Consider the following 25,291-nt stretch of genomic DNA (forward strand, 5'->3'; position numbering starts at 1 on the left):
ACACCCTCACACCATGCACAAAAATAAACTCAAAATGGCTGAAAGACTTAAATATACGACAAGACACCATCAAATTCCTGGAAGAGAACATAGGCAAAACATTCTCTGACATCAACCTTATGAATATTTTCTCAGGTCAGTCTCCCAAAGCAGCAAAAATAAGAGCAAAAATAAATGAATGAGACCTAATCAAACGGACAAGCTTTCGCACAGCAAAGGAAACCAAAAAGACAACTTACAGAGTGGGAGAAAATAGTTTCAAATGATGCAACTGACAAGGGCTTAATCTCTAGAATATACAAGCAGCTTATACAACTCAACAGCAAAAAAATCCAACAACCCAATGAAAAAATGGGCAAAAGACCTGAATAGACAATTCTCCAAAGGAGATATACAGATGGCCAACAAGCACATGAAACAATGCTCAACATGACTGAATATTAGAGGAATGCAAATCAAAACTACCACAAGATACCACCTCACAGCAGTCAGAATGGCCATCATTAATAAGTGCACAAATAACAAATGCTGGAGGGGGTGTGGAGAAAAGGGAACCCTCCTGCACTGTTGGTGGGAATGTAAGTTTGTACAACCACTATGGAGAACAGTATGGAGGTACCTTAGAAAACTATACATAGAACTACCATGTGGAGTTCCCGTCGTGGCGCAGTGGTTAACGAATCCGACTAGGAACCATGAGGTTGCGGGTTCGGTCCCTGCCCTTGTTCAGTGGGTTAACGATCCGGCGTTGCCGTGAGCTGTGGTGTAGGTTGCAGACGCGGCTCGGATCCTGCGTTGCTGTGCCTCTGGCGTAGGCCGGTGGCTATAGCTCCGATTCAACCCCTAGCCTGGGAACCTCCATATGCCGCGGGAGCGGCCCAAGAAATAGCAACAACAACAACAATAACATCAAAAGACAAAAAAAAAAAAAAAAAAAAAAAAAAAAAAAAAAAAAAAAAAAAGAACTACCATGTGACCCAGCAATCCCACTGTTGGGCATATATCCGGACAAAACTTTCCTTAAAAAAGACACATGCACCCACATGTTCACTGTAGCTCTATTCACAATTTCCAAGACATGGAAACAACCCAGATGTCTACTGACAGACAATTGGATTAGGAAGATGTGTTATATATACACAACAGAATACTACTCAGTCATTAAAAAGAACAAAATAATGCCATTTGCAACAACATGGATGAAACTAGAGACTTTCATACTGACTGAAGTTAAGTCAGAAAGAGAAAGACAAATACCATATGATATCACTTATATCTGAAATATAATATAGGGTACAAATGAAGCTTTCCACAGAAAAGAAAATCATGGACTTGGAGAATAGACTTGTGGTTGCGAGGGGGGAGAGGAGGGAATGGGGTGGATTGGGAGCTTGGGGTTAATGGATGCAAACTATTGCCTTTGGAATGGATTAGCAATGAGATCCTGCTGTGTAGCACTGGGAACTGTGTCTAGTCACTTATGATGGAACATGATAATGTGAGAAAATAGAATGCGTACATATGTAACTGGGTCACCATGCTGTACAGTAGAAAAAAAAATGTATTGGGGAAATATTTAAAAAATAAAAAAAAATTTTTTTTAATGAAGGAAGCTACATTGCACACACACCTAGGGTATGAACTGAGACTTGCACAGGTCATATAATTAACTTCCTGAATTGCCCTCAAGCTTTCTTTTGGCTTCCTTTGCATCCACCTCCCTCAACTGATTTTTCCAGATTTACATTTGACAGACCCTCATATCCTGATGGCCTTTATGCCTCAAGGCAGATAGGTAAAATGGAGATGAGATATGACATAAGAGTGCTCCTGGATCCAGCAGAAACTGAGCAGCCCATGTCATACCATTTGTCCCTCAGGGTGTTTTCCTCCTGGACTCTGTTCATTCTTTCTTCTCCATGTCCAATCTTCTCCCACAATCAAGTCCTCTTTCAGCTCCCATCTGGCTCACTGTCCCATTTTCTCCATGGCCCCCGTTCCTAACTTTCTGCCCCTGCTTAAAGCCACCTCCACCTTGCAGTTTAGTTTTCTTTCCTACCATGGAGCCTCTCCTGACCTTGCTTGGGTCTGTGCTATGCTGCTTGTCATCAGCCTTGTGAAATGATGAGCTGAGTTCCTGTTTTCCTCCTATTCCTCTGCAGCCTCAAGCAGAGAACCTTGCATAGGCTGGTCTTTAATAAACAGCAGTTGGACTGAACTGAAATATATTATCGAATTTATCTTAAAACGATCAAAAAGTAATGCAATGTCAGGGAAGATGGAGTAGGAAGCACCAAGAATCCGTCTCTCTACCTAGACAACAACTGCACTGGTAAGAACTGCCTGCAGCAATTATTTTGAAATTCTGGGGTCTCTCTGAAAGTTTGCAGCCTCCAGGAGAAAGCATGGCTGGGAAATTGTGGTTAATTTGGGTCCATTTCAATCTTGAGTGTGCTAGAGGATTTCTGTCCCCCTTGTCCCAGCCCCATGGCAGGTAGCTGTGCCTAAATTCCTAGCGTGGCTTGCTCGAGCTGGGGGGACAAAAAGGACCTTTTCTTCCAAATATTGGAGTTCTGTGTTCTGATTGCTCAATGCTGAGATAAGGGCATAGGGGTTGGCCACATTGTTGTACCCTTTACCAGGAAATTTTAATGAGCAACACATTTCTAAAATTCTTTTTCTCCTGTTGGGAGACAGATATTTAAGGATTAAGTTATTCAAAAGCAACTGCATATATGGGAAAATTTAGCAAGCCACTAGTTATGCCCAGGGGAAGATGAAGGCTCAGAAAAAGCTGGAGAAGACCATACACTTCAGGATGATCCTCAGCACAAATAAACTTTTCAAAAGCAAATAAACAGAAAATCCTATGAAGGAGGAGAAGCTGATTTCTAGAGGTACATTATAAGATTCAAATGTACAGTTTTCAACAAAACAATCACAAGGCATAGAAAGAAACAGGAAAGTACGGCCCATTCAAAGGAACAAAATACATTGGTGGAAACTGTGTCCAAGAAAGCAGAGGTTATGCTTACCAGACAAAGATTACAAAACAACGGTCTTAAAGACACTCAAAGTGCTAAAGGAAGAAGTTAAGACAGGAAAGTGATAAATGAAAAACGTGAGAATATCAACAAAGAGGTAAAAATTTTAAAAAGGCAACAAAAATTCTAAAGTTGAGAAGTACAGTAACTGTAATGAAAAATTAACCAGGTGGGTTCAAGGGCAAATCTGAGTAGGCAGATTTAAAAATCAGAAATATAAATTTGTCCTAAGAATTTGAACACAGGACATTTGAAATATTGAGTTTGGGGAGTGGAAAGAAAAAGAAATGAAGAAAAGTAAGCACAGGTGATCTGTGGGAAACCATCAAGGGAACTAACATATGCATTATGGGAGTCTCAGAAGGAGAAGAAGGAAGAGGAGAGGTTTAAAGAAATAATGGCTGACAACTTTCCAAACTTGAAAAAACACATCAATCTACAATTTAAATAGGATAACGTCACTGGCATACAGTACAATTAAAATGCCAAAGGACAAAAAGAGAATCTTGAAAGCAGCAAGAGAGAAGCAACATATCACAGACAAGAGATCCTTGATAAATTACAAGCTTATTTCTAATTAGAAACCCTGAAGGCCAGAAGTCAGTGGGTTGATATATTCAAAGCTCTCAAAGAAAAAAAAAAGTCTATCTACTAAGAATTCTATACCCAGCAAAAAATGACAGAGAAATCAAGACATTCCCAGATAAGCAAAAGTTGAGGAAGTTTCTTACCATCAGATCTGTCTTACAAGAAATGCTCCAAGTTCAAATGAGAGGATGTTGGATGGTAACTCAAAGCCATATGAAGAACTAAAGCTCTCCAGTTAAGTGGGCATGATGCTAAGCTTTGTTAGAACAAGCTACCAGAGAGACACTAGAGGAGGAACAGACTTATGTCTCTAGTTTTGGTATGTGACTTCTCTTGGCAGAGTCATCCCAGAGGGGAGCTTCCAAGCACACTAATACTTTGGGAAAATTCCCAGCCTGGTGTCATGTGCAGCTTCTCTCTTGGACATCTTTCCTTGATACCCCTAAGTGTGACTTTCCAGAGAGGTCCAAGAGTGCAGCACTTCTGCAAACCTCTCCCTCCCTGAATGGGTCCTTGTTGTACTCTCTCCAACAAAGTCCAAGGAATCTCAGCCCTGGGTGTGTCTGACTGGGGAGCACCTTCTTCCATATTTGTTTCTTCCATGGTTGCCCTGCCTCAGACCTGATGATAGTGGCTGCTTTCTATACCTACTCCTTCTGTGTCTTCAAAGTTCTATTATCTCCTAGGAGCTAATTCCCCATATTACTCTAATCATCTGCAATAGCTAATGCATTTTTTCATTAAACCTTCCCTGTTCAAAAAAAAAATATGACCAGAAGAGTTGTGTTTTCTTCCCCCTAGCTTTTCTTTGGGTTACTACTTTGAACAACATGGAAAAAGGGAGAATCAGTGTAATCTACGACCCATATCATCCCAGTTTTGATACATTGATTCATGGCAGGACCCTGTACTCAGCCTGTTCACTCTTTAAGATGGTTTCAGTAATAAGAGCTGTCTGTTACCATGAAGCTGGTGAAGGCCTTCTGGGTGTACATTGGTGTTGAGTCCACAGAAAGGGGTTGCCTGTACATGCTGTGACGCAGAGGAGAAACTTTGTGGGGGAAGGGCAGGTCTGAGGGGCAGGTCCACAGGGGGCTTATGAGCAGAAGTCCTGGAGGAGACTTGGAGGAGAGACCCACCTTACCAATAAACCCATGCCAGGCAACGGGAACAAGCTGGCGTTGTGTGGATTAAGGGCCTTCAGAAGATGCTGTGTTGGGGCTGCACACACAGGCAGCAGAGACCACCCTCCCAAAGTTTGAGTAGCAGAGGGCTGGGGTTCTCATTTGCCCTGAGTTACGCAAGCGTGGGGAAAATAAAAAGCATCTAGGAGCACTAAAACCACAGAAACCAAGCTTGACATGCTAGGATGGAGGATAACCATGGGGTTTGTGGTTCTACAAACAGAGAGCTGTTCATCTTTGAGAACCAGAAGTAGGTCTGTGACCTCCACTCAGGGAGGGCTCCAAGGCCCTGGAAGGACTCGTGGGGATGGAAGAGGAGGTGGCATTCCATCCTTGAGAACACAGGTAAGGACAGAGGCACTTTCACATTAACAGTCATTACAGACTAATATGCCCAGAGAGCTTACGCTCTGCCTGCTCTCCACAAGTTGCCTCATTACATTAGCACAAAGTGTCAGAAGGGGGGGTCTTTCAGACGAGGAAAATGCAGCTCCAACATGTTAAGCAACAGCTAAGTGGGGAGGAAGAGGTGGAGAGAAGAAAAATCATGACTCATAAGTGTCCCCAGGTGTGCTGGGGAAGGGGCTCTCCACTGGCTCCTGTGAGGCCAGGAAGGACAGTCTGACCCACTGGCACAGGCACCATGGGTATGACAGATGCTCATGAGGCTTTTCCAATATCAATCCCTAGTTTCCATTTGCACTCTGTCAAGACTTTCTAAGCATGAACAAAGCAGAAGTTTAGATAGAAACCCAAATGACTGGACCAGACACTTCACAGGACAACTACTGACACAAACAGATGCTCAGCCTCACTGCTTCTGAAGGAAACTTCAGCAGATCTTGCTGCACAGCCACCAGAAAGGACAAAGCAGAAAAGACAGAGACTGCAAGCAGGCAGAAGTTCACTGATGCTCTGGGCAGGGAGACTGTCCAACCAGTCCGCAAAGACAGGTCCTCACCTGGTCACATGCTCTGGGAAGCCAACACACATCTGCACGTGCTGAGCATACATGCTCCACCACCATTAGCCTCACTGTACCAGGAGCCACCCACTCTAGGATAGGTGCTCATTCTGCATTGGTACAGAATCATAAAGATGGTGCAAAGCAAGAAAAAGCATAAGGTAGAGAGGCTTCAGGGAGAAACCAGCAGTCTGGAGAGAAAGGTGCATCCCTCCCAGCTCCTGCGGGCTAGGGCAGCTCCTGTCAGGTGGTCCCAGGGGCAGACCCAGTGCAGAGCTGGCAAGCAGAGGTTGGCTGAGACCTGCAGCATCACAGATGGCAGATCTGGTCTGCCCCTTCCCTTGGGGGCAGATGACAGGCAGCACTCAGGTGGGAGCAAGAGAAGGAGGCCAGCTGAGTAGCACTCTTTTCTTGGTTGCTGTTTTTGTACCACTCTACTGAGTGACAGGAAGATAAAGTCATCCCAGCAGTTCAAACCCGCTTGCCATCCAGAGACACGGTGACATGAGCAGTTCCACCTTCAGTTCTTGTACCAAGAACTCCGAGGAGGGAGCAGGGCACAGCCGTCAGATTTTCAGACAGTGCAGGGCTGTGAAGGCCCCTGCAGGGCAGCAGGTGTCCCTGGATAAGACCTCCTCGGAAAGGCACGGGGTAACTTAGGTTCAAGTACAGAAAAATCGTGATTTGTAAAATTTTCCCTGTGAATACCAGGTACATCGAAAGCACACAGGCACACGCGCAGAGTTCACTGTGGAAGCACAAAGGCATTATAGGCACAAAACTTTAGCCCCTGGGTCTTAGGAGGTAGGCTGCTTTCCTTCCCAATGCTCATGAGATGACATGCGTGGGGTGACCCTGATTCAGTCCTGCTCCTAAGATCCACTCACCTTCCCATCCTTCCTGTGCAGAGCTGGCTTTTCATACCAGATTGCCAGAATCCTTACTCCAAACCATACTCCCCAGACCTCCCCCAAACACAACCCTCCTGATGAAGAACCAGAATCCCCATGAGAGATAAGCTCCTTGCCCTGCAGTCTTTGGCAAAAACTCCCACTAACAGGGACACAAATTATGGCAAGAAAAGGACAAGCTTAGGAAGCCGGATTAAAAACACGGATGGTCCCCAAAGCCTTGATGTCAGTTGGCAAGAAATACAAATTCCAATAGCTGTAAAGACCAAGACGAGAGGAAAAAAAAAAAAAAAAGGAGGGGGGAGGGGATGTGCTTGCCAGTATTTTTGGACAGTGAATAAACCAGCTGCAGAAGATGGGAAAGAGGCCAGGAATATAAAGTGAAGGGGGAGGGGAGGGGCTGGTGGGAGCGTTCCAAGTCTGAGATGTACACAGCAGTGAGATTTGGACATCCTTGGAAAAGCTCAAGGCAGCAAGCCTGTTGATTTAAGGAGTGAGCTGGGGAGAGGAGGCTGCTTTGGTCAGAGCTTGGCTCCGGGGCCTCCATCAGCTGTGCTTTGTAACAATCACATCAGGCCATTCTGCAAAAACAGGCTGACGGCTGCTGCCTGGACTTCATGAAACCCGCTTCTGCACCCTGCATCTCCCCGGGAAGCACCTGGGACTGCGGCAACAGGCCCCTACCCCCCACCCCTAAGGCCCACCCCTTCACCCCCCGTCCCCCGTTCACCTAGGTGCTTCTGAGAAGGCCTGCAAAACTTGTAGAAAACTGCAGGGGAAAAAGAGCCTGTCACTTCTGTTCAGAACAGGAAATGAATATGCTCTTATTGCAAAAGACTGGACAGACTACCAAGGCATAATCATTACAGGAGCAAAAGCATTTTGTTTCTCTCACTTGGGATAAACAAGGCCAGATCATATTTGCAGCTTGCTCTGAGAGGGCGCTGAGCACTGGGCGGGCACAGGTGAAGACAGCCCTGAAACCCAGGGGTCCTGGACCCCATTCCTGGCTGCTCACAGCATGTGGGACTCAGCAAAGCAAGACGGTGCCAGGGAAGGGGCCTACCTGGTGATCCACCTTCTGGGCATAATAATTTACAATAAGCTTGGTGTTTGGGGAAAAGACACTATTAGGTTTGTGTTTTGTGGCCTTGGGAGTTCAGAGGTGGCTTGTCCTCAGCAAGCACACGTATAGACAGGAAGATGGTCAGCATGTGTTACAAAGGGCTGGTGTGCTGTGGGCATGGAAGGGGGACAGCGCCCAACACGTGTGGACTTCCTCAAAGGCCAGTGGGAGGAGAGTGGAAATGGAGGAGCAAATACATTCAGGTAATTAAAAACCACTGTAATACCTGTAATGTTCAGAAAGGGTGCTAAGAGGGAGTAGGGCTGGCAGCCGCCTCAGGCAAAGTGCTCAGGGGAGGAGCCTGACCCACAAAGAGGAGCACAGGCAAGTGGCAGAGGGAGAAGGGAGTACCAATCAGGTGTCCATTGGAGCTTGTGGTATCTGCAAACAGAATGGAGGGGCAGGGGCTGAATGGAGCAGTGTCTTCCCCTGCCAAGTAAACCCACCCAGAACCTGCAAACACGACCTTCACTGGAAAAAGACAATGAAGGAGTTCTTGTTGTGGCGCAGTGGAAATGAATCCGACTAGGAACCATGAGGTTTTGGGTTCGATCCCTGGCCTCGCTCAGTGGATTAAGGATGTGGCATTGCCGTGAACTGTGGTGTAGGTCGCAGACGTGGCTTGGATCCTACATTGCTGTAGTTGTGGCATAGCCTGGGAACTTCCATATGCCACGAGTACAGTCCTAAAAAGCAACAACAAAAAAAGAACAGTGAAGATTAGATAGATAAAATCAAGCATCTTTAAGTTACAAGATGAGGTCACCCTGGATGAGGGTGGGCACTAAATGCAATGGCCAGTGTCATGAGGACAAAAGGGGAGGACACGCACAGAGCAGACTCCACATAGGATGGATGCAGGTGGACGGGTGCAGCTACAGCCACTAGGAGCAAGGGGACAGGTGAGCCACGGATTCTCCTTCAGAGGTTCAAGAAGGACTCAATCCTGGGAGTTCCCTGGTGGTTCAGTGGGTTAAGGACCTGGCACTGTCACTGCAGCAGCTGTGCTTACTGCTGTGGTGTGGGTTTGATCCCTGGCCTGGGAACTTCTGCATGCCTTGGGCACTGCGAGAAACAAAACCAACAAACAAAAAAGGACTCAGGGGGCTCCCGCCATGGCTCAGTGGTAACAAACTCTACTGGTATCCATGAGGACACGGGTTCGATCCCTGGCCTCACTCAGTGGGTTAAGTAAGGATCTGGCATTGCCACAAGCTGTGGTGTAGACTGAAGATGAGGCTTGGATCCAGTGCTGCTGTGGCTGTGATGTAGGCTGGCAGCTGTGGCTCTGATTGGATCCCTAGCCCGGGGAACTTCCATATGCCCTGGGTGTGGCCCTAAAAAGAGAGAAAGAGAGAAAGAGAGAAAGGAAGGAAGGAAGGAAGGAAGGAAGGAAGGAAGGAAGGAAGGAGGAAAGAAAGAAAGAAAGAAAGAAAGAAAGAAAGAAAGAAAGAAAGAAAGAAAGAAAGAAAGAAAGAAGGAAAGAAAGAAAAGGAAAGGAAAGGAAAGAAAAGGAAAGGAAAGAAAAGAAAAGGAAAGAAAAGAAAAGGAAAGAAAAGAGGCTCAACCCTGTTTTTTGGACTCCTGGTCTCCTGAACTGTGAGCGGATAAATTTCTGTAGTTTTAAGACACCAAATCCTGGTGATTTACTATGGCAGTCACAGAAAACTAACACAGGGCCATGGTTAAGAGCATGGATTTAATTCCAAGGGCAGCAGGGAATGACTGTGAGGGCTGCAGCAGGAAGAGATTTAATTGGATTTAGGGGTAAGTGGGTCTCTGGCTTTCCATGGAGAATGAATTTGGGGGGTGAGGGAGGGGAAGGTAGTGAGCAAGGAGGATGGTGCCAAAGGTCTGGAAGGACAAGGGAGCCTCACTGCCGGGATCCAAACTGCCCCCCTCACCTGCCTGTGTGACCCAGCCAGGCTACCTAACCTCTGCAGGTGCAGTTTTTCATCTGACAATGGGGACAAGATGAACATCCCTCTTGCCAGGCAGCACTAGGTGGTCTGCTGTGTGCGGATGCCTAGAAGGGAAGCTGGCACCTGATGAGGGCCCCTGGGGCCACTGCTCTGGTCACAACCACATGTGGAGAAGGAAACCAGGGACAAGGGACTCACGTGGATCCAGGGGCTTTGAATGCTCGATGCAACAGTGGGTGGTGCTATTTACTGAGGGGGCTGTGGTCTGGAGGCGACTTGAAGGAAGAAGGGGTTGCAGATTATGAAGGGTCAGGCTTGCGGTGTCCAGGAGAAAACCAATGGCAGTTGGTGGGACTACTGCCCCTTGAGCGGGGCAGGGGTTTTATCTGGTTCCGCTGATGATAAACCTATACTGAGCAGGGTCCTGTTGGGGGTTCCTGAAGGTACCGGCTTGGAGGGGCAAGGTCAAGGAGGGCTTTCTCTCTCTGGTCCTTCAGCCACTGCCCCGCCCCATGGGGTGGGGCTGGAAGATCAAGGTCAGATGAGAAGACTTTCTCCTGGGGATGTGCCAGTGCCTGTAACCATCCCATGTGCTGGGACCTATAAACCCCTCAGTTGTCTCTGTGTGGTGGTCTTACAAACCCCGTTTCTCAGTGGTAAGACCAAGGAAGGGGGCAAGGAGAGAGAAATTTTATGACCATCAGTGGGGGGGCACCTGCTAAAGCAGTGGGCGGGGTGTGGAAAAACATTTTTACAACTTTGGGATTCCCAGAACAGCCTCTCTATGGGGCCACTGGGCTTGGGGGTATGTGGTGAGGACCTGGCATGGTGGGCCAGGGCGGGTATGTTAATTCAGCTCTTTGAACTAAGGGGTCTTAAGGAACCTCTCACAAAATGCCCCTGTGGGTATCCTAGAGCAGAAAAACGTGGCGGAGGTGGGGGGTAGCAGGCACAGCCAAAGCATGATATGGGGGGGCGGGGCAGGGGGTGGAAGGAGCTTAGCTAACATCATGACAAAACACAAAACAGGTCCCATAAAAGTTGTGCCTCATTTGCTCAGCACTGATAACATCTTATTCTTGCAAGGGTTGCCTTCACCTAAATATGACCCAGTTGTTGATCATCTTGGGACATGGAGTCCTTCCAGAGGTATTTATAAGGGTCTGAAGTTCCCTTACAATGATGTTTGCTGGGTTTCACCTGACTTGGAATGATGTGCATGACGTGTCAACGGAGTCCAGTCCTCGATCAGGGCACCTGAGCTCCAATCACAAACAAGGAGCACCCCAGACAGCCACAGCCTTTGCAAATTGCACTCTGGGCTTGACAAAGCCTTTACTCCTCTGAGCCTCGAAACAGAGCCGTGTTCTTTTCTTGGTGTTAATAGCAAGGAAATGGGGTGTATGGGGGGTGCTGTGTATTAAATACATACCATGTACTTTATATGAAGTTCCATGGATTTTTCCAATTTTTAGATGGAGAGGCAGGTAATAGCTGCCAGTTGCTATAAAAAGTGGCCCTGGGATTGGAAGCCTTGTCTGCTCTGGCTTTGAAGCCTGGCTTTTCCTAACATACTACACCAGCTCCCTCCAATGGAGGAAAGTGAGGGCCAGAGAGAAAAGGGGTTTCCTTGTGGTCACGTGACCAATAACCAATCAAGCCAGTAACCTCTGCACCTTGACTCCAAACCCAGAGCTCTCTGCTTTGGGCCAGGGGCAGAATTATTTTAACTTCATTATAGAACAATGGGAAAACTGAGACTGTTATCAATTTCTGACCGCTTGGCGAAATAGGTTTTCTAATCATCTACCCATCCATGAGGATTAATTGTATGTATCAACTTGATGGGCCACAGGGTGCCAAGACTAAAAATTATTTCTGGGTGGGTCTGTGAGGGTGTTAGCATTTGGGTTGGTGGGCTCCTAAAGCAGACTGCCCTCCCCAGTGTGGGTGGGCATGATCCAACCTACCGGGGGCCTGATTAGAACAAAAAGCAGAAGGAGGCCTCACTGTGTGAACTGGGATGTCGCCTCTCATCTTCTGCCCTTGGACTGCGATTCACACCATTGGCTCCCCGGTTCCCAGGCTGTCAGGCTCACAATGAATTACACCTGGGCCTCCAGCTTGCAGGTGGCAGCTCATGGGGTTTCTCGGCCTCCATAAGTGTGTGAGCCAATCCTGATAATAAATCATACGTATATGGCTATTGGTTCTGCCTCTCTGGAAAAGCCTAATATATCACCTATGCTTTTAATTAAGAATTCACTTCTAAAAGATTAAATACCTACCTACTATGTACCTACCTACCTCTGCTGGGTGCTGGAAGGAAAAGTTTTAATAGGACACAACATATAATACCAATTCTTATGGCACTACCAGGAAATATGGTGTTCTTGACATTCACAAAGCTGGTGAGCCTCAGTTTTCCCTTAATCTGTAGGTTTTCAACCTCGGCTGGGCACCAGAATCACCATGAGAAATTTGGTACATCAGATTCCTGGGCCTGAGTTTGTGATTTGGTCTAAGCTAGAGTTTGGACATCAGACTTTTTTTTTTTTTGGTCTTTTTAGGAAAGTTCCCAGGCTAGGGGTTGAATTGGAGCTGCATCTGCAGGCCTACACCACAGCCACAGCCATGCCAGATCCAAGCCATGTCTGCAACCTACAAGGCAGCTCATGGCAATGCCGCATCCTTAACCCACTGAGTGAGACCAGGGGTCAAACCTGTATCCTCATGAATGCTGGTCAGGTTTGTTACCACTGTGCCACCACAGGAACTCCATCATCAGACTTTCTAAACACAAGAGGGGTTTGCTAATTACTCATCAATATGACTTAATAGTGTATAGAAACCATTTCCTTTTAGTCATAATTTATACCTTGCTCATTTTCAAAATTAATGTGATGGAGTTGATGGCACACAAGATGCAAAACATTATTTACAGACATATTAAAAATGGGAAATTTCAAGAGAAGAAGAGAAAAAAAAACTCTGATAAAGTTGAGCATAAGATCTAGCCCTGAATTTTTTAGGAGCGAACGTGTAAAGGTGAACAAGGTGTGATGGTGTCATCACAGTTGCTAAAAGGAAGCCTATGAGGGGGAAAAAAAAAAAGAAAATCCTATTTATTGTCATATAGTTCCAATACAAACAATTCTAACAGGACAGGTGAGAGATATTTGGATAAACAAGAGAGGAAGCCACAAATGCTTTGTGACTCATCAACAGCCAGGCTGCTCCCAAATCAGCTAATAGCCAAAGTGAAGGTCAGCCTGGTCTCTTGAAAGGTCTGCCCACTTCCCTGAAATGACCCTTGTCTCAGGCAACTGTGAAGCAGTCCAGGAGGTACTATAGCCAAACATCTTGGAAAACAGTTCTACCAAGGCCCATGCAAAGAAGAGGAGCCAGCTCCTCATAGGACCTGCTGCATCCCTGCTACAAGGCAGCTTTGAGCTGAGACGCCATTGGACGCACACAGTACCCCTGCGCCCTGGACCTTGGGTTCAAGTTCGTTTTCCTTTCAGCTCCAATCCTCAGTGCAAACAGACCCTGCTCTGCTAAGGCCGTGGGAGTTGTGGTTGGGAAATCCCTATCAAAGGGCCCTGGAGGAGACTGGTGGAGGGGGACTTACGGAGGGTTGTCGCATTTCCTCTGCCGAAAGCGAGCTCCTGTGCCGCATGTGCGGCTGCACATGCTCCAGGCACCCCAAGGGCTCCAGTCTCCGTCCACGTGCTCTGGGATGGGCGTCTTGCTCACACACTCCCCTGCGCGGCACCACTGAAACACAGCAGGGTGGGTGGCTGGGGCACTCAGCTCAGGGAGGCAACTCCCCTCACTCACTGGTCCTGAGATACCCTCTGGGTGAGAGAGCACCGTGCCACCCAAACCTGATTTCTGCAGTTCACACAGAAGTAGACTATTTGGGGGTGTGCAGGCTTGCTAACTCCAGTGACATTCCTTACATACTCAACCAGACACTTCTGTCACTCTGGGGTTTGGATTTTGCCCTAACTGTCCACTTGGATGTGCTCAAAGGAGGTTCTCTAAATCCCCAGACAAAGGATTAATCCACAAGGCTCAGTGGAGAGAGACCTCATCCTCTGCAAACCGCTTAATGTGAGTCTCTTCCTGGCTCTGCAGTTTTGAACTTCAGGGTTAGGTTTGGTGCTTGGAGATGACACAGCTGGCCCATGTGGGGAAACTCTGGCTCTTTCTGAGGATAAGAGAAAGCCAATCCTCTGAAACAATTTCCCAACATGTGCAGCACAAATCTTGGGGCACGAGATGTGATTTAATGATCCCCCACCAGAGCATCTCTTTTAATTCTTACAATAAGACTAAAGAAAATCTCGGACTGTGGCTGCTGGCCCTGAATACTCTTTTAACACTTGCCAGTCCCTTCTGTTAATGAGGATCAGGCCAAAGGCTTGCTCTCTTAACCTTGAGCCCTGTTCTCATTAAAATCATTTTATAATAGCCTTTTGTGTATGGCAAGTGATACTGTTTTCCCATTTATAGTCTACTGACATCAGAGTTTTAAGTGATAAATTCATGTATGTGACAAAAGGAGTTAATTTAACAAAAACATGAAGTAAATGATTCTTGTATCTTATTAAAAAAAAAAAAAAGAAGTGACGTAGGCAGCCCTCTGTGTCCAGAGCAAGGCTCCATGGCATTTCTGGGGTACCCTGGAGGAGCTTCAGTGGCTCCTGAGTGCAGGGCAGACCAACGCCCAGGGGCCAGGGGAAATCGGGGTTACCTTGTCTGCCCCACACTCTGTGCCGTCCAAGGGAGGGTCCAGCTTGGTCTTGCAGGATGTATCTCCTTCCACCAGGCACCACAATCCCGCGCACATCAGATGCTGCTGACAAGGGAAGGAATGTGACTGCTGAGAACTCTACACGAGGTCACAGCAGGGGGTTGGAAGGCGAGGCCCAGTGACCAGTTTGAATTGGGGATTTGAACAGGAGGGGAAGAAGAAGGGTTATGAATCTGGTTGTCAAAAATAATAGGTGCATCATGGGGAGTTCCCGTCGTGGCTCAGTGGTTAATGAATCCGACTAGGAATCATGAGGTTTTGGGTTCGAACCCTGGCCTTGCTCAGTGGGTTGAGGATCCGGCATTGCCACGAGCTGTGATATAGGTTGCAGAGGCGGCTCGGATCTGGCATTGCTGTGGCTGTGGCTGTGGCGTAGGCCGGCAGCTACAGCTCCAATTAGACCCCTAGCCTGGGAACCTCCATATGCTGCAGGTGCGTTCCCAGAAAAGACAAAAAGATAATAATAATAATAATAATAATAATAATAATAGGTGCGTTGTTTCATCTAGCTCATGCAGCTCAACACAATTCTGTGTGTTTACTCCTAAGGGGGCATGTCACACGAGGGTTTAGATCAGCAGTTCTAGCGCCAGCTGTTGAGGGCCTAGGAGGTGTCTGATGCAGCTGGAGCCTGGACACCATTAAGCAGATTCCTTTCTTTTTTTTTTTGGCTGCACCTATGGCATGTGGAGGTCCTTGGGCCAGGGATCAAACCCATACCACAGCAACAACAATGCCCACTGAGCCACAGAGGAACCCCAGATACCTTCCATTTAGTGTAGGAAGGTACAAAGTAGGTTCCCATGGCTCATACAGAGCACGCCAAGAAAGAACCTCAACAACCACACAGGCTCGAGGTGGGCTTGCTCTGGAGCTGAGGCCAATGCATCTTTGTGCAGCCTCAGAAACCACAGCTCAAAACGGGGCTAAAGAGGCACCCCTCAATCTTCCCCAGGGTCACCTTCCTTGAGCCCAGCCTTTTTTTTTTTGGTGAGAAATTTAAACTTCAATTAATTTATTATTATTATTATTTTTTTTAATTAAAAATTTTTTTTTAGGGCCACACATGCTGCATATGGAAGTTCCCAGGCTAGGGGTTGAAACAGCTGCTGCAGCTGCTGGCCTACGTTACAGCCACAGCCACTTGGGATCCAAGCCACATCTTCGACCTACACCACAGCTCATGGCAATGCCAGATTCTTAACTCACTGAACGAGGCCAGGGATGAATCCTGTGTTCTCATGGATACTAGTCGGGTTAGTTACCGCTGAGCCACGATGGGAACTCTGAGCTTTATTGAATTCTTTTGGAAAGTACCAAAGGAATCATTCACCACATACAACCAACTCTCTTAAAATTCCCTTTCACCACCTTCTTAATTCTGTTTCTAATGTGGCCCAATTGATGCCCCTCCCCCTCTACTTCCTCTCAGTGCTCCCTCCAGCAGCTTAACCAGCACCAGCCTACCTGCCTCTCTTCCTCTCCTCCTGTCAGTTTATATCTCTCTGTCTCTAGCCATTCTTGGCCTCTTGAAAGGAGGGTCAAGGTGCTGTTCTGGGTGTCTTTGATTTCTCTCCTCACTGTCGATTCCCCACTTAGCACAGCAGAGACCAGGCAGCAAAGCCACCTTCCTTAGCCTCCAGGTCAGGGTATGCCTGAAAGGCCTTGATTTCTTCTAGCATTTCACAAAGAGGATTTTGTCACCATCCACAAATACACAGTTAAAATAATGCTATTAAACCAGGAACAGGCATTTAAAAACACTCCCATTTGTATTAACAGGAAACATGGACATGGCAGAGTGCTCAGAATGAGATAATTTATCCAAATAACTGCGGCCAACATGGCTGGTGTCCTCTCCACCTGCCTCGGTCACCCTCGCAGGGCTCAGGGTGGTTGCCATCCCCACACATGGTCTGCTGCTTCCCTAGTCTCCCCTCTAGAAGCCATTCACTGGCCATGGAGCAGCCTTCCACAAGCATGGGAGCTGGACAGCTGTGCCTTGGGTGGGGCGGCTCTGAGGCAAGTTCCACATGTCTCTCAGGAGGTCCCAGGGGTGGCCTGCTGTCTACACATTCGCCTGCCCATCACCGCATCTTTCTTGATCCTGCCTCACTTCCCTGCCCCATCTCAGCGCTTCCTGGGATAACTTCCCAGATAAACTCCTTGCACCCAAATCCTGACCTCGTGGTCTAAAAATTGAGAACAGATGTACTTAAGGCTCTTTGAAAGATGTGGTACTTCCAGGATGCCAAACCCAATCAGGGTGACAAGACAGGAGGTAGAGAGGGAGACACATCCTCTGGGGCACAGTGGGTACATCTCGGGTGGGGTGAGGGTCAGGGTTCCCTGTGCACAGCCCAGGGCAGTCCCTGCGGGGCTAGAGAGGGCGTGGGGGGCTCAGGACAGAGGCCTGCTGTTCCAAGTAATTGTGAACACGTGCACAGAGAAGTGCAGCTGTGCCGTCCAAAGGCCGAAAATGTTTAGCTGTGGAAGGGACAGAAACAAAGGAGGAAAGGGAGGGAAAGCAGAGCTGCAGGGTTTGACAATGAGCTCAGAAGAGCCCACAGCCCCTTCTCACTTTTCAAGTACATCAGAGCTGCTCTGCGCCCTTAAAGAAGTTGATGAGTCAAAAGGAATTTTGTGCATTTGTGTTCAGAAACGCCCCCACATTCTCATTATTGTTCGCCTCTCAATGGAGTGGTAACAGGACATGTGGCTGGAGCAAAGCACCAGCTGGTCCTGTAAAGGCTGACAGCACCTCATTAAGTATGTGATTTCATGCACTTTGACCCTCCAGCTCTTCCAGAGTGGTGTCAGTGTGTGGACACGTGGTCATGAGACAAGGCGGACCCAGGATGTGAATTTATGGGGTAGGAGTGCTTGGGACAAGGCGATCTGATTGCCCTAGAAGGGTGGTGTAAACTGTTCATTATGCACTTTACAGACCATGCTTTCTCAGATCAATCATCAAAGAAATGGAGAATGAGATCAGGCAACTATTTCTAAAAGAGAACACAAAACATACTAACCATAAAGGAAAACAATTAATGAACTATACTATATCAAATCTTAAGAAGAGCTGGCATGGAGATATGTTAAAATGAAGAATTTATGTTGATCAAAAGACAATGGTAAGAACATGAGAGATGTTTGTAATACGTGGGAGAGAGATCTGTAAGGCACAGAACCAACCAAGGATTTGTATCCAGAATATATATAAAAACAAACCCCTAAGACTCCCACTGATCAATCAAGAAAAAGACCCAAGAGAAAAGTGGGCAAAGGATTTGAATAGACACTTCACATAAAAGGATATCTAAACATATAGGATGGCCAGAAAACATATGGAACAATGCTCAGTTTCACTGGTTCTCAGAAAAAACAAATCAAAACTGAGCAGCTACCTCTGCATACCCACCAAAATGACTAAAACAAAAGAGGGGAGGAATACCAAGTGCCGGCAAGGATGTGTTGCAATGAGCACTCTCTTGACCTGAGGATTCTTAGTTCCACAACTTTGGAAAACTCTGGCAGTATTTACTAAAGCTGAAGCCACGCACATTCTAACATCCAGCAATTCCACTCCCAGGTATGTGTCAAATAGAAATGTGTGTGTATATTCACCAAAAATTTTGTCAAGAATATGCACAGCCACACTGTGTTAGTTCCGAAGATGGAAACAACCCAAACGCCTATCAACAGCAGAACAGATAAATAAATTATGGTCTATTTTATAGGAAGCTCAAAAATGAGTAAGAGGAAACTGGAGTGTTGAGAGTTTAAAAACAAAGACAAGGAGGATAAGTAGAAAAGGCAGATTTAGAGCTGTTGTCTCTGACCTCAACTCAGCCACCAGCCCTGCTCTGGGCAACCAAGCCAAGCAGTTGCCCTTCTGTGATTCATTTTCACAACTGGACAAGTGGTGTGGACCACACCACAGCAATGCTTGTCACCATGATGCCTCCTGCGTAGATAGTTGGGCATTCACATCATGCTTTACAAATGACAAAGTGCTGGGACATCTGTCCTCCTGAGGTACACAACAGCTTCCTTTTTTCCCACTCTTCCAACGAGAAGGCAGATGTTTGTGGAAATCAAGGTCCCTGAGCTGGGTCAGACACAAAAGATGGGAAGCCCCCTTATCCAGGTTAGTATTCTGGTTCTTTTTTTAGGGCCACATCTGAGGCATATGGAGGTTCCCGGGCTAGGGGTCAAATCAGAGCTGTAGCTACTGGCCTACACCATAGCCACAGCAATGCCAGATCTGAGCTGCGTCTGTGACCTATACTACAGCTCACAGCAACACCCACTGAGAGAGGCCAGGGATCAAACCTGCATCCTCATGGTTACTAGTCGGGTTCATTACTGCTGAGCCACAATGGGAACTCCCATTTTCTGGTTCTTGACCCACTTGGTGCCTACACAGGTGTGTTCACTTGATAAAAACAAATCAAGTTCTAAACTTATGAACTGTACACTTTTCCATGTGTACATTATACCTTAGTAAAATGACTTACTAGATAAATACTCTGGAGTGGACCTAACTTATCACAAAGTAGCAGCAGGGAAATCCGAGCCTCAGAAAGAAACACAAGGATAAACCATATGTGCAGGAAGTCATATTTCAGAGCAGGAGGAGAGATGCATGATGACAACACACACACACAGTCTTCTCCTAAGGAGAGTGCCTTCCAGCCTGGAGGCAGCTCTGCTTCTCCCTGATGTGAATGTCCTATAAATAGGTAGTCCAGAAATAACTCAGGTTCAATCCCTGGCCTTGTACAGCTGTGTGGTGTAGGTCACGCTGTGGCTTGGATTCAATCCCTGGCCCAGAAACTTCCATGTGCTGTGGGTGTGGCCATTAATAAAAAGTGGGGACGGGGGGCAGGGGGCAGGGGAAATAAACAGGAGGGAAAAAGCAGGTGAACAATACTCAAATACTCACCAGATAATATGATCACGGAACAGCTAAAAATAATGTCTAAGTTTAGCTCTATTAATGTTTTAAAATCACAGTAATTATATCTTTCTTTTTTTTTTTTTGCATTTGCACCAAGCAAATACACAAGAACCAAGGGAAAAGACAGTCATGTCAAAGGAGATAAAATATGAGCTATCAGAAGTTGTTCAAGAAATGTAAGAGAAATTAAATCAGATGACCAATGAAAACCACACTGAAAGGAGCATAAAGAAGAGACACAGCACCAAACACCTACAGTGGGACACCGAGTTGATGATTGGGAAAAATATGAATATAATAAAATGGAAATGAACACATAATTCAAAGTGGTTAAAAGGAATTAACAGATATGGAAGACACATAGTGGAGACCTGATACAAGCATGCATGGGTGACAGGTACAACGAGCTTTTCCATTTTTCCATTTTTCCAATGAGGCAGATGCTTGCAGAGGTCAAGGACCCTGAGCTGGGTCTGAAGCAGGGAGGTCCTAAAAAATAGAACTAAAGTAATGTAACAGAAAAAGGTATTTGAATATACATTCAAATCTTGGTCTTAGATTGGAAAGCAAAGCCCTCATCTGGGGAAAAAGGCAAAAAAAATGATGAAAAGAGAGGCATGTCCTGATACAGTTCCTGAATCTCAGAGACAAAGCAAAACAATATTCTAGGAAGCCAGGCAAAAAGCACAGCTCACCAAGAATGGGAGACAATATTAGGCTATATACACATTTCTCTATAGCAGCATTCACTGCCAGAAGCCTGTGGAGCAATGTCAGAAAGACACTAGGAAAGAAAATGCGACCCAAGAAGTTTCCAGCAGCTAAACTGTTGCTCAAGTATTTAGGTAATAGGAAAACTTTTTTTTTTTTTTTAAATGTATAAAGAGATGAATCCTTTTTTTGGAGAAAATACTAGAGGATAAACTTGACAAAGAAATGCATGGAAAATCTACGGCAAAAGGATTGGAAGTGAGCACTGACCAAAGTATCAGTTAAAATCAATGGGGTTCTCAATCATCTATTTTATACAGTAGTGGGTATATCTTAACCTACTGTATAGCACAGGAAAATCTACTCTATAGTTTATAATAACCTATATGGGGAAAAGAATGGATTTATTTACATGTATAACTGATTCACTTTGCTGTACACTTGAAACTAATACATCATAAGTCAACTATATTCCGATAAAATTAAATTTTAAAATACTGACTCTTTGGACAGGGGGGAATGACTGGATAAACCATAATAATCATCCAGTTCTCTCCATAGAAGCTAAAAAGACATTTAATTAAATTCAATCACAATCTTTTATTACAAGTCTTAACAAAATAAAATTCCCCTGAAGAGGGGAGGGAAGATGTCTTGAATTGATGTAAGAGAAAATTCTGCAGGAAGACTCAAAAGTATAAAATTATATATATTTTCCCTAAGTTAATCTATAAAACAATGTAATTGAATTTAAATAGCAATGTAATTTAGAACTAAACACACAGGTTCTGAGTACCATATGGAAAAACAAACAAGAAATAATAGACAGTAAAATTGTGAAAAAGCATATGTTTAGTGAATTAAAATATTTTATAAAGCCACAGTCAAGTAAATATAAAGAGGTACATGATTACATTAGTGGAGCAGGCAGGAAAATCCAGAAATATTTTTAAAAAATAAGACATACAGAAATGTCATATTATAAAGATGACATTTCAAATTTATGGGGAGAAATGAATTATTCAATAAGTAGTATGGAACCACCTAAGTGGTCTGGGAACAAAGTGAGATGGGATCCCTACCTCACGCCTTACACTAAAATTAATTACTGCTGGATTAAGGATTTAAACATAAAAATTACATCATAAAAATATTAGAAGAAACAATGAGAGTTAAATTTATTTACAGTTGAGGAATGGGAAAGACCTTTGAAAACATGGCACAAAACCCAGAAGCCTTAAAAAGTGATTGATATAGTTCACCCTACACACACACAAACATCTGCCAGACATAAAATATGATCAACAGAGTAAAAAATCAAATGAACTAGGAAAAAAAGAACACTTGCAACTCATACTTCAGCTAAAGGGCAAATTTCCTTAATACATAAAATTTCTAACAACACTGACAAAATCAATAATCAAATATAAAAAAGATTTAAGACAGTTCACAGGAAAGAGAATACAACAAGCTTTTTAATATATGAAGAAATGCTCAAATTCTTTAAAAGAGAAATGACTGCCATTCAACCTGCAACAGGCTCATTTCTTAAATGTTCAGATTGGCACAGATCAGCAAGCCAGGGAGAAGGTGTGGCAGAAGGCACTTCCAAGTCGTATTTGTAGGAGGGTAAATAGAAAAGCCTCTTTGGGGGTCAATCCAGAAATATCTATCAACAATGAAGGCATGTGCAAGATTTCGCATAAAGTTCAAGCACAGGCAAACTAGTCTGCAGGGTCAGAAAGTAAGCTAGTAATTACTGCTGGGGCTTAGTGAAGGGGAGGGGGCTTAAGCGGGGCTGCTGGAATTACAGAAATGCTGTATCTTGCTTGTTATGCTGGTGTGTTCAGTTTGTGAGAAATGAATGTGGCTGTACGTTTATGATTGGGATACTTTTCTGTGTACTTCACATTGTGTTTTAGGTGCCTAAATCTACCAAAAACTATGCAAAACTGACCTTAACCTACTTCTAGGTATTTAATCTTATAGATTAACGGTTCTCAGTAAGGAGCAATTTTGCGCCACCACCTCCCACCCCCCCCACCCCACCCCACCGGACACACACACACACCCAGGGGACATCTGGCATCGTCTGAAGGCACTTTTTGGTTGTCACAACTCGGGGATTGCTGTCATATAGTGGGTAGTGACTAAATACCCTACAAAGCACAAGACAACCCCATAACAAAGAATGAGCCAGTCCCTGATGTCAACACTGCTGAGGGCAGAAAAGTCTGATAAACTCAAAAGGAAAAACAATAAGTTACAGTGGTAAAGGCTGCAAGACACCACCTTAACTGACTGAGAGGAACAATGCCAGGAGTAAGATGTATTAACCACAGCACCTCTGTGGTCTGCTTCCCAAAACGCATGACCCTGAAGCAAGGACTGAGAAAATATCAAGGTTATGAAAGACACAGACTGAGGAACTGCCACAGGGTGGAAGAGACAAAAGAGTTCTGATGATTAAATGCAAAATGGGACCCTGGTGCAGAAAAAGGATCCTACTAGGGGTATGGGTGAAATCTGAATGTATGTTAGTTAATATCATACCCCAGTTAATTTCCTGACTTGGATAATGTAAGATGTGGACAGAGGGGGAAGCTGGGTAGAAGGTAGATACTTTCTGTACTGCTTCTGTAACTCTTCTTTAATTCTAAAATTACATCACAATAGTTTTAAAAATAACAAAATATGTCATCCAAAAAAAAAAAAAAAAGATGGGGAGTTCCTGCAGTGGCTTAGCAGATCACAAACCAGACTAGTACCCATGAGGATGTGGATTCGATCCCTGACCTCGCTGGTGGGTTAAGGATCCTGTGTTGACTTGAGCTGTGGTGTAGGTCGCAGATTGGCTTGGATCCCGTGTTGCTGTGACTGTGTTTTAGGCCAGCAGCTGCAGCTCCACTTAGACCCTTAGCCTGGAAACTTCCATAAGCTCTAATAAGTACAGCTCTAAAAAGCAAAAAAAAAAAAAGAGAGAGATGGGGCAACTCACCTTACATGGGTATTAAATGACTTGAAAAAAATATATTTATATTTACATAGGAGAAAAAAAAAGCAAGATACGCATCAGCAGAGTAGTATGCTGAAATATTTATGAAAAGGGAAACACATAAATGGTTAATTTTTAAATTTTATTTTATAGCCTCACCCATGGCATATGGAAGTCCCTGGACCAGGGATTGAATCCAAGCCTCGACTGCATCCTACGCTGGATCCTTTAACCTACTGTGCCTCTGCAGCAACCAGGGCCACTGCAGTCAGATTCTTAACTCATTGCACCACAGCAGGAGCTTCTTAATTTTGGATTTTTATACCTTTGCACATATTGCTTATTCATAAAACAAAATAATTCCGAAAAATCCCACTGATAACCAACCAGGCGTCTGTGGTGAAGATAGTCTTTGCTACGATTATTTAGAATTATTTAGTGCCCACAGTGCCTATTTACAAAGAGTTGATTTGCTTAATTAAAAATGGCAAAGTTGGCTTTTCAGAGGCAATTCTTTCTTTTCATTCTCAATGCCATGGCCTTGTTTTATCTTCTCCCTCTCTCTGCGAGACGACTGCAATCTTTTTCATGTTCAACACATTTGCAAAATCTTCTGAAAACACAGGTTTTTTTTTTTTTTTTTTTTTCGTTTTCTTCCTTTTTAGGGCTACACCTTCAGCATATAGAAGTTCCCAGGCCAGGGTTCAAATCAGAGCTGCAGCTGCAGGCCTACGCCACAGCCACAGCAATACCAGATCTGAGCTGCACCTGTGACCTACACTGCAGCTTGCAGGAACAGAGGTTCTTTAATCCACTGAGCGAGGCCAGGGATTGAATCCACATCCTCAGAGAGACAGTGTTGAGTCTTAAACCCACTGAGCCACAATGGGAACTCCCTGAAAACACGGATCTTGACTCATCCATCAATCCTGTCAGGAATCACTTAAGACCCCTACGACATAGCTTAACATTTTGCCCCTGCCTCTCCCCTTTCCTTGCCATTTTCACATACATTTGTCCTGCCTGCACCTGACCAACCACATCCCACACACCCTGTGCCCCTGCAGAGGCTGATGCTGCTGCCTTAAGGGTCCTCTCTGGCACAGCTCCAGGCCCATCTCCCTGCAGGCTGCTCCATGGCCTCCAGGAGACAGAGAGTAGACAGTGTGACCAGCTATCTGCCCTCAGAGAGCTCAGGCCAAGGAAGGGACCAGCGCTAAATCATCTTAACATCCAGGAAATCACCTGCCATATTCTTCAAGGCCAAGTCCAAGAGCCCCTCCCTCGTGAACTCTTTCCTCCTTTGCTCTATTCCCATCAGGAAGAATCTATGAGGGTTCTAAGAGTGACCCAACATGACTGACCCTTGGGTGACAGTCCCATGAGTCTTGCCCTCTGCCCCCTCCATCCTAAACTCCTGGGGGTGGGGGTAGGGCAGCAACTGTGTCTTACAGCCTCCTTGTCTCATTAGCACACATCTGGTAGCCCATGGTACAGAGCCAGAGAAGATGCTCTGAGTGAAGGAACAAACAAATGAATGAACAAATGAATACATTCACACATAAAGCCACGAGCGGTTTCAGGAGAATGAGAGAAAAGCTGACATGCTCTAAGTACTTAGGTAGCCCAGGCATCAGGCTGAGTACTTTTCCAGAATCCTTAATTACCATTTGCATAACCTCATGAGACAGAAACTATCACTACTCACATTTTGCAGATGAAGAAATAGAATTAGGCACAGAGGCACAGAGGCTGGGACCTCTCCTGACCCCAGAACACACACTTATCCCCTGGTTATCCTGCCTCTGGGTCCCCAGTCTCCTCCCCCTGAGATCTTGCCTCCTCTGTGTCAGCCAGGCCTGAGTGCTCATCATTGTCTCATGACTATAGTGACTGCTCTGTACTACCTGGCTGTGCTGCTCTATCTGCAAGTACCATTGGGCAGCACCATCTTTGGCTTAAATCAAATAGAAAGCCACGAGGGTACACAAAGAACAAGGAAAATGAAGCAGCTCCCTGGATCTAGCATCTGTGACCTTGCTGGCTACATATGAGGTTTCATGA

General features: G+C 45.4%; 1 protein-coding gene and 1 long non-coding RNA gene across 10 annotated transcripts in view; both read right to left on the bottom strand.

The window, feature by feature from the left end:
- ADAMTS17 (ADAM metallopeptidase with thrombospondin type 1 motif 17) overlaps positions 1-25,291 on the bottom strand; it is a 387,154-nt gene that overhangs the window by 124,614 nt on the left and 237,249 nt on the right. For 5 of the 9 annotated variants that reach the window (XM_084975992.1, XM_021098456.2, XM_021098449.2 and 2 more), the window contains 2 exons: positions 14,499-14,600; positions 13,371-13,516 (listed from right to left, as the gene is read on the bottom strand). In XM_084975992.1, coding sequence (XP_084832118.1) covers positions 13,371-13,516; positions 14,499-14,600 — 248 coding nt within the window. Of the gene's footprint in view, positions 1-13,370; positions 13,517-14,498; positions 14,604-25,291 lie in introns of all 9 variants that reach the window. The other 4 variants (XM_005659785.4, XM_013993230.3, XM_084975975.1 and 1 more) reach the window with 1 other exon arrangement.
- On the bottom strand, positions 19,588-25,147 carry LOC146406421 (uncharacterized). The gene is made up of 2 exons (XR_014815306.1): positions 24,121-25,147; positions 19,588-23,023 (listed from the first exon to the last, which is right to left on the bottom strand). It is a non-coding gene; the product is annotated as an uncharacterized LOC146406421 (long non-coding RNA).

The sequence above is a fragment of the Sus scrofa genome, chromosome 1, assembly GCF_054392235.1.
Source record: "Sus scrofa isolate SSC_HxYL_T2T_F1_AM1 chromosome 1, Sscrofa_HxYL_maternal_Yorkshire_Landrace_v2.0, whole genome shotgun sequence".
NCBI classification, from domain to species: domain Eukaryota; kingdom Metazoa; phylum Chordata; class Mammalia; order Artiodactyla; family Suidae; genus Sus; species Sus scrofa.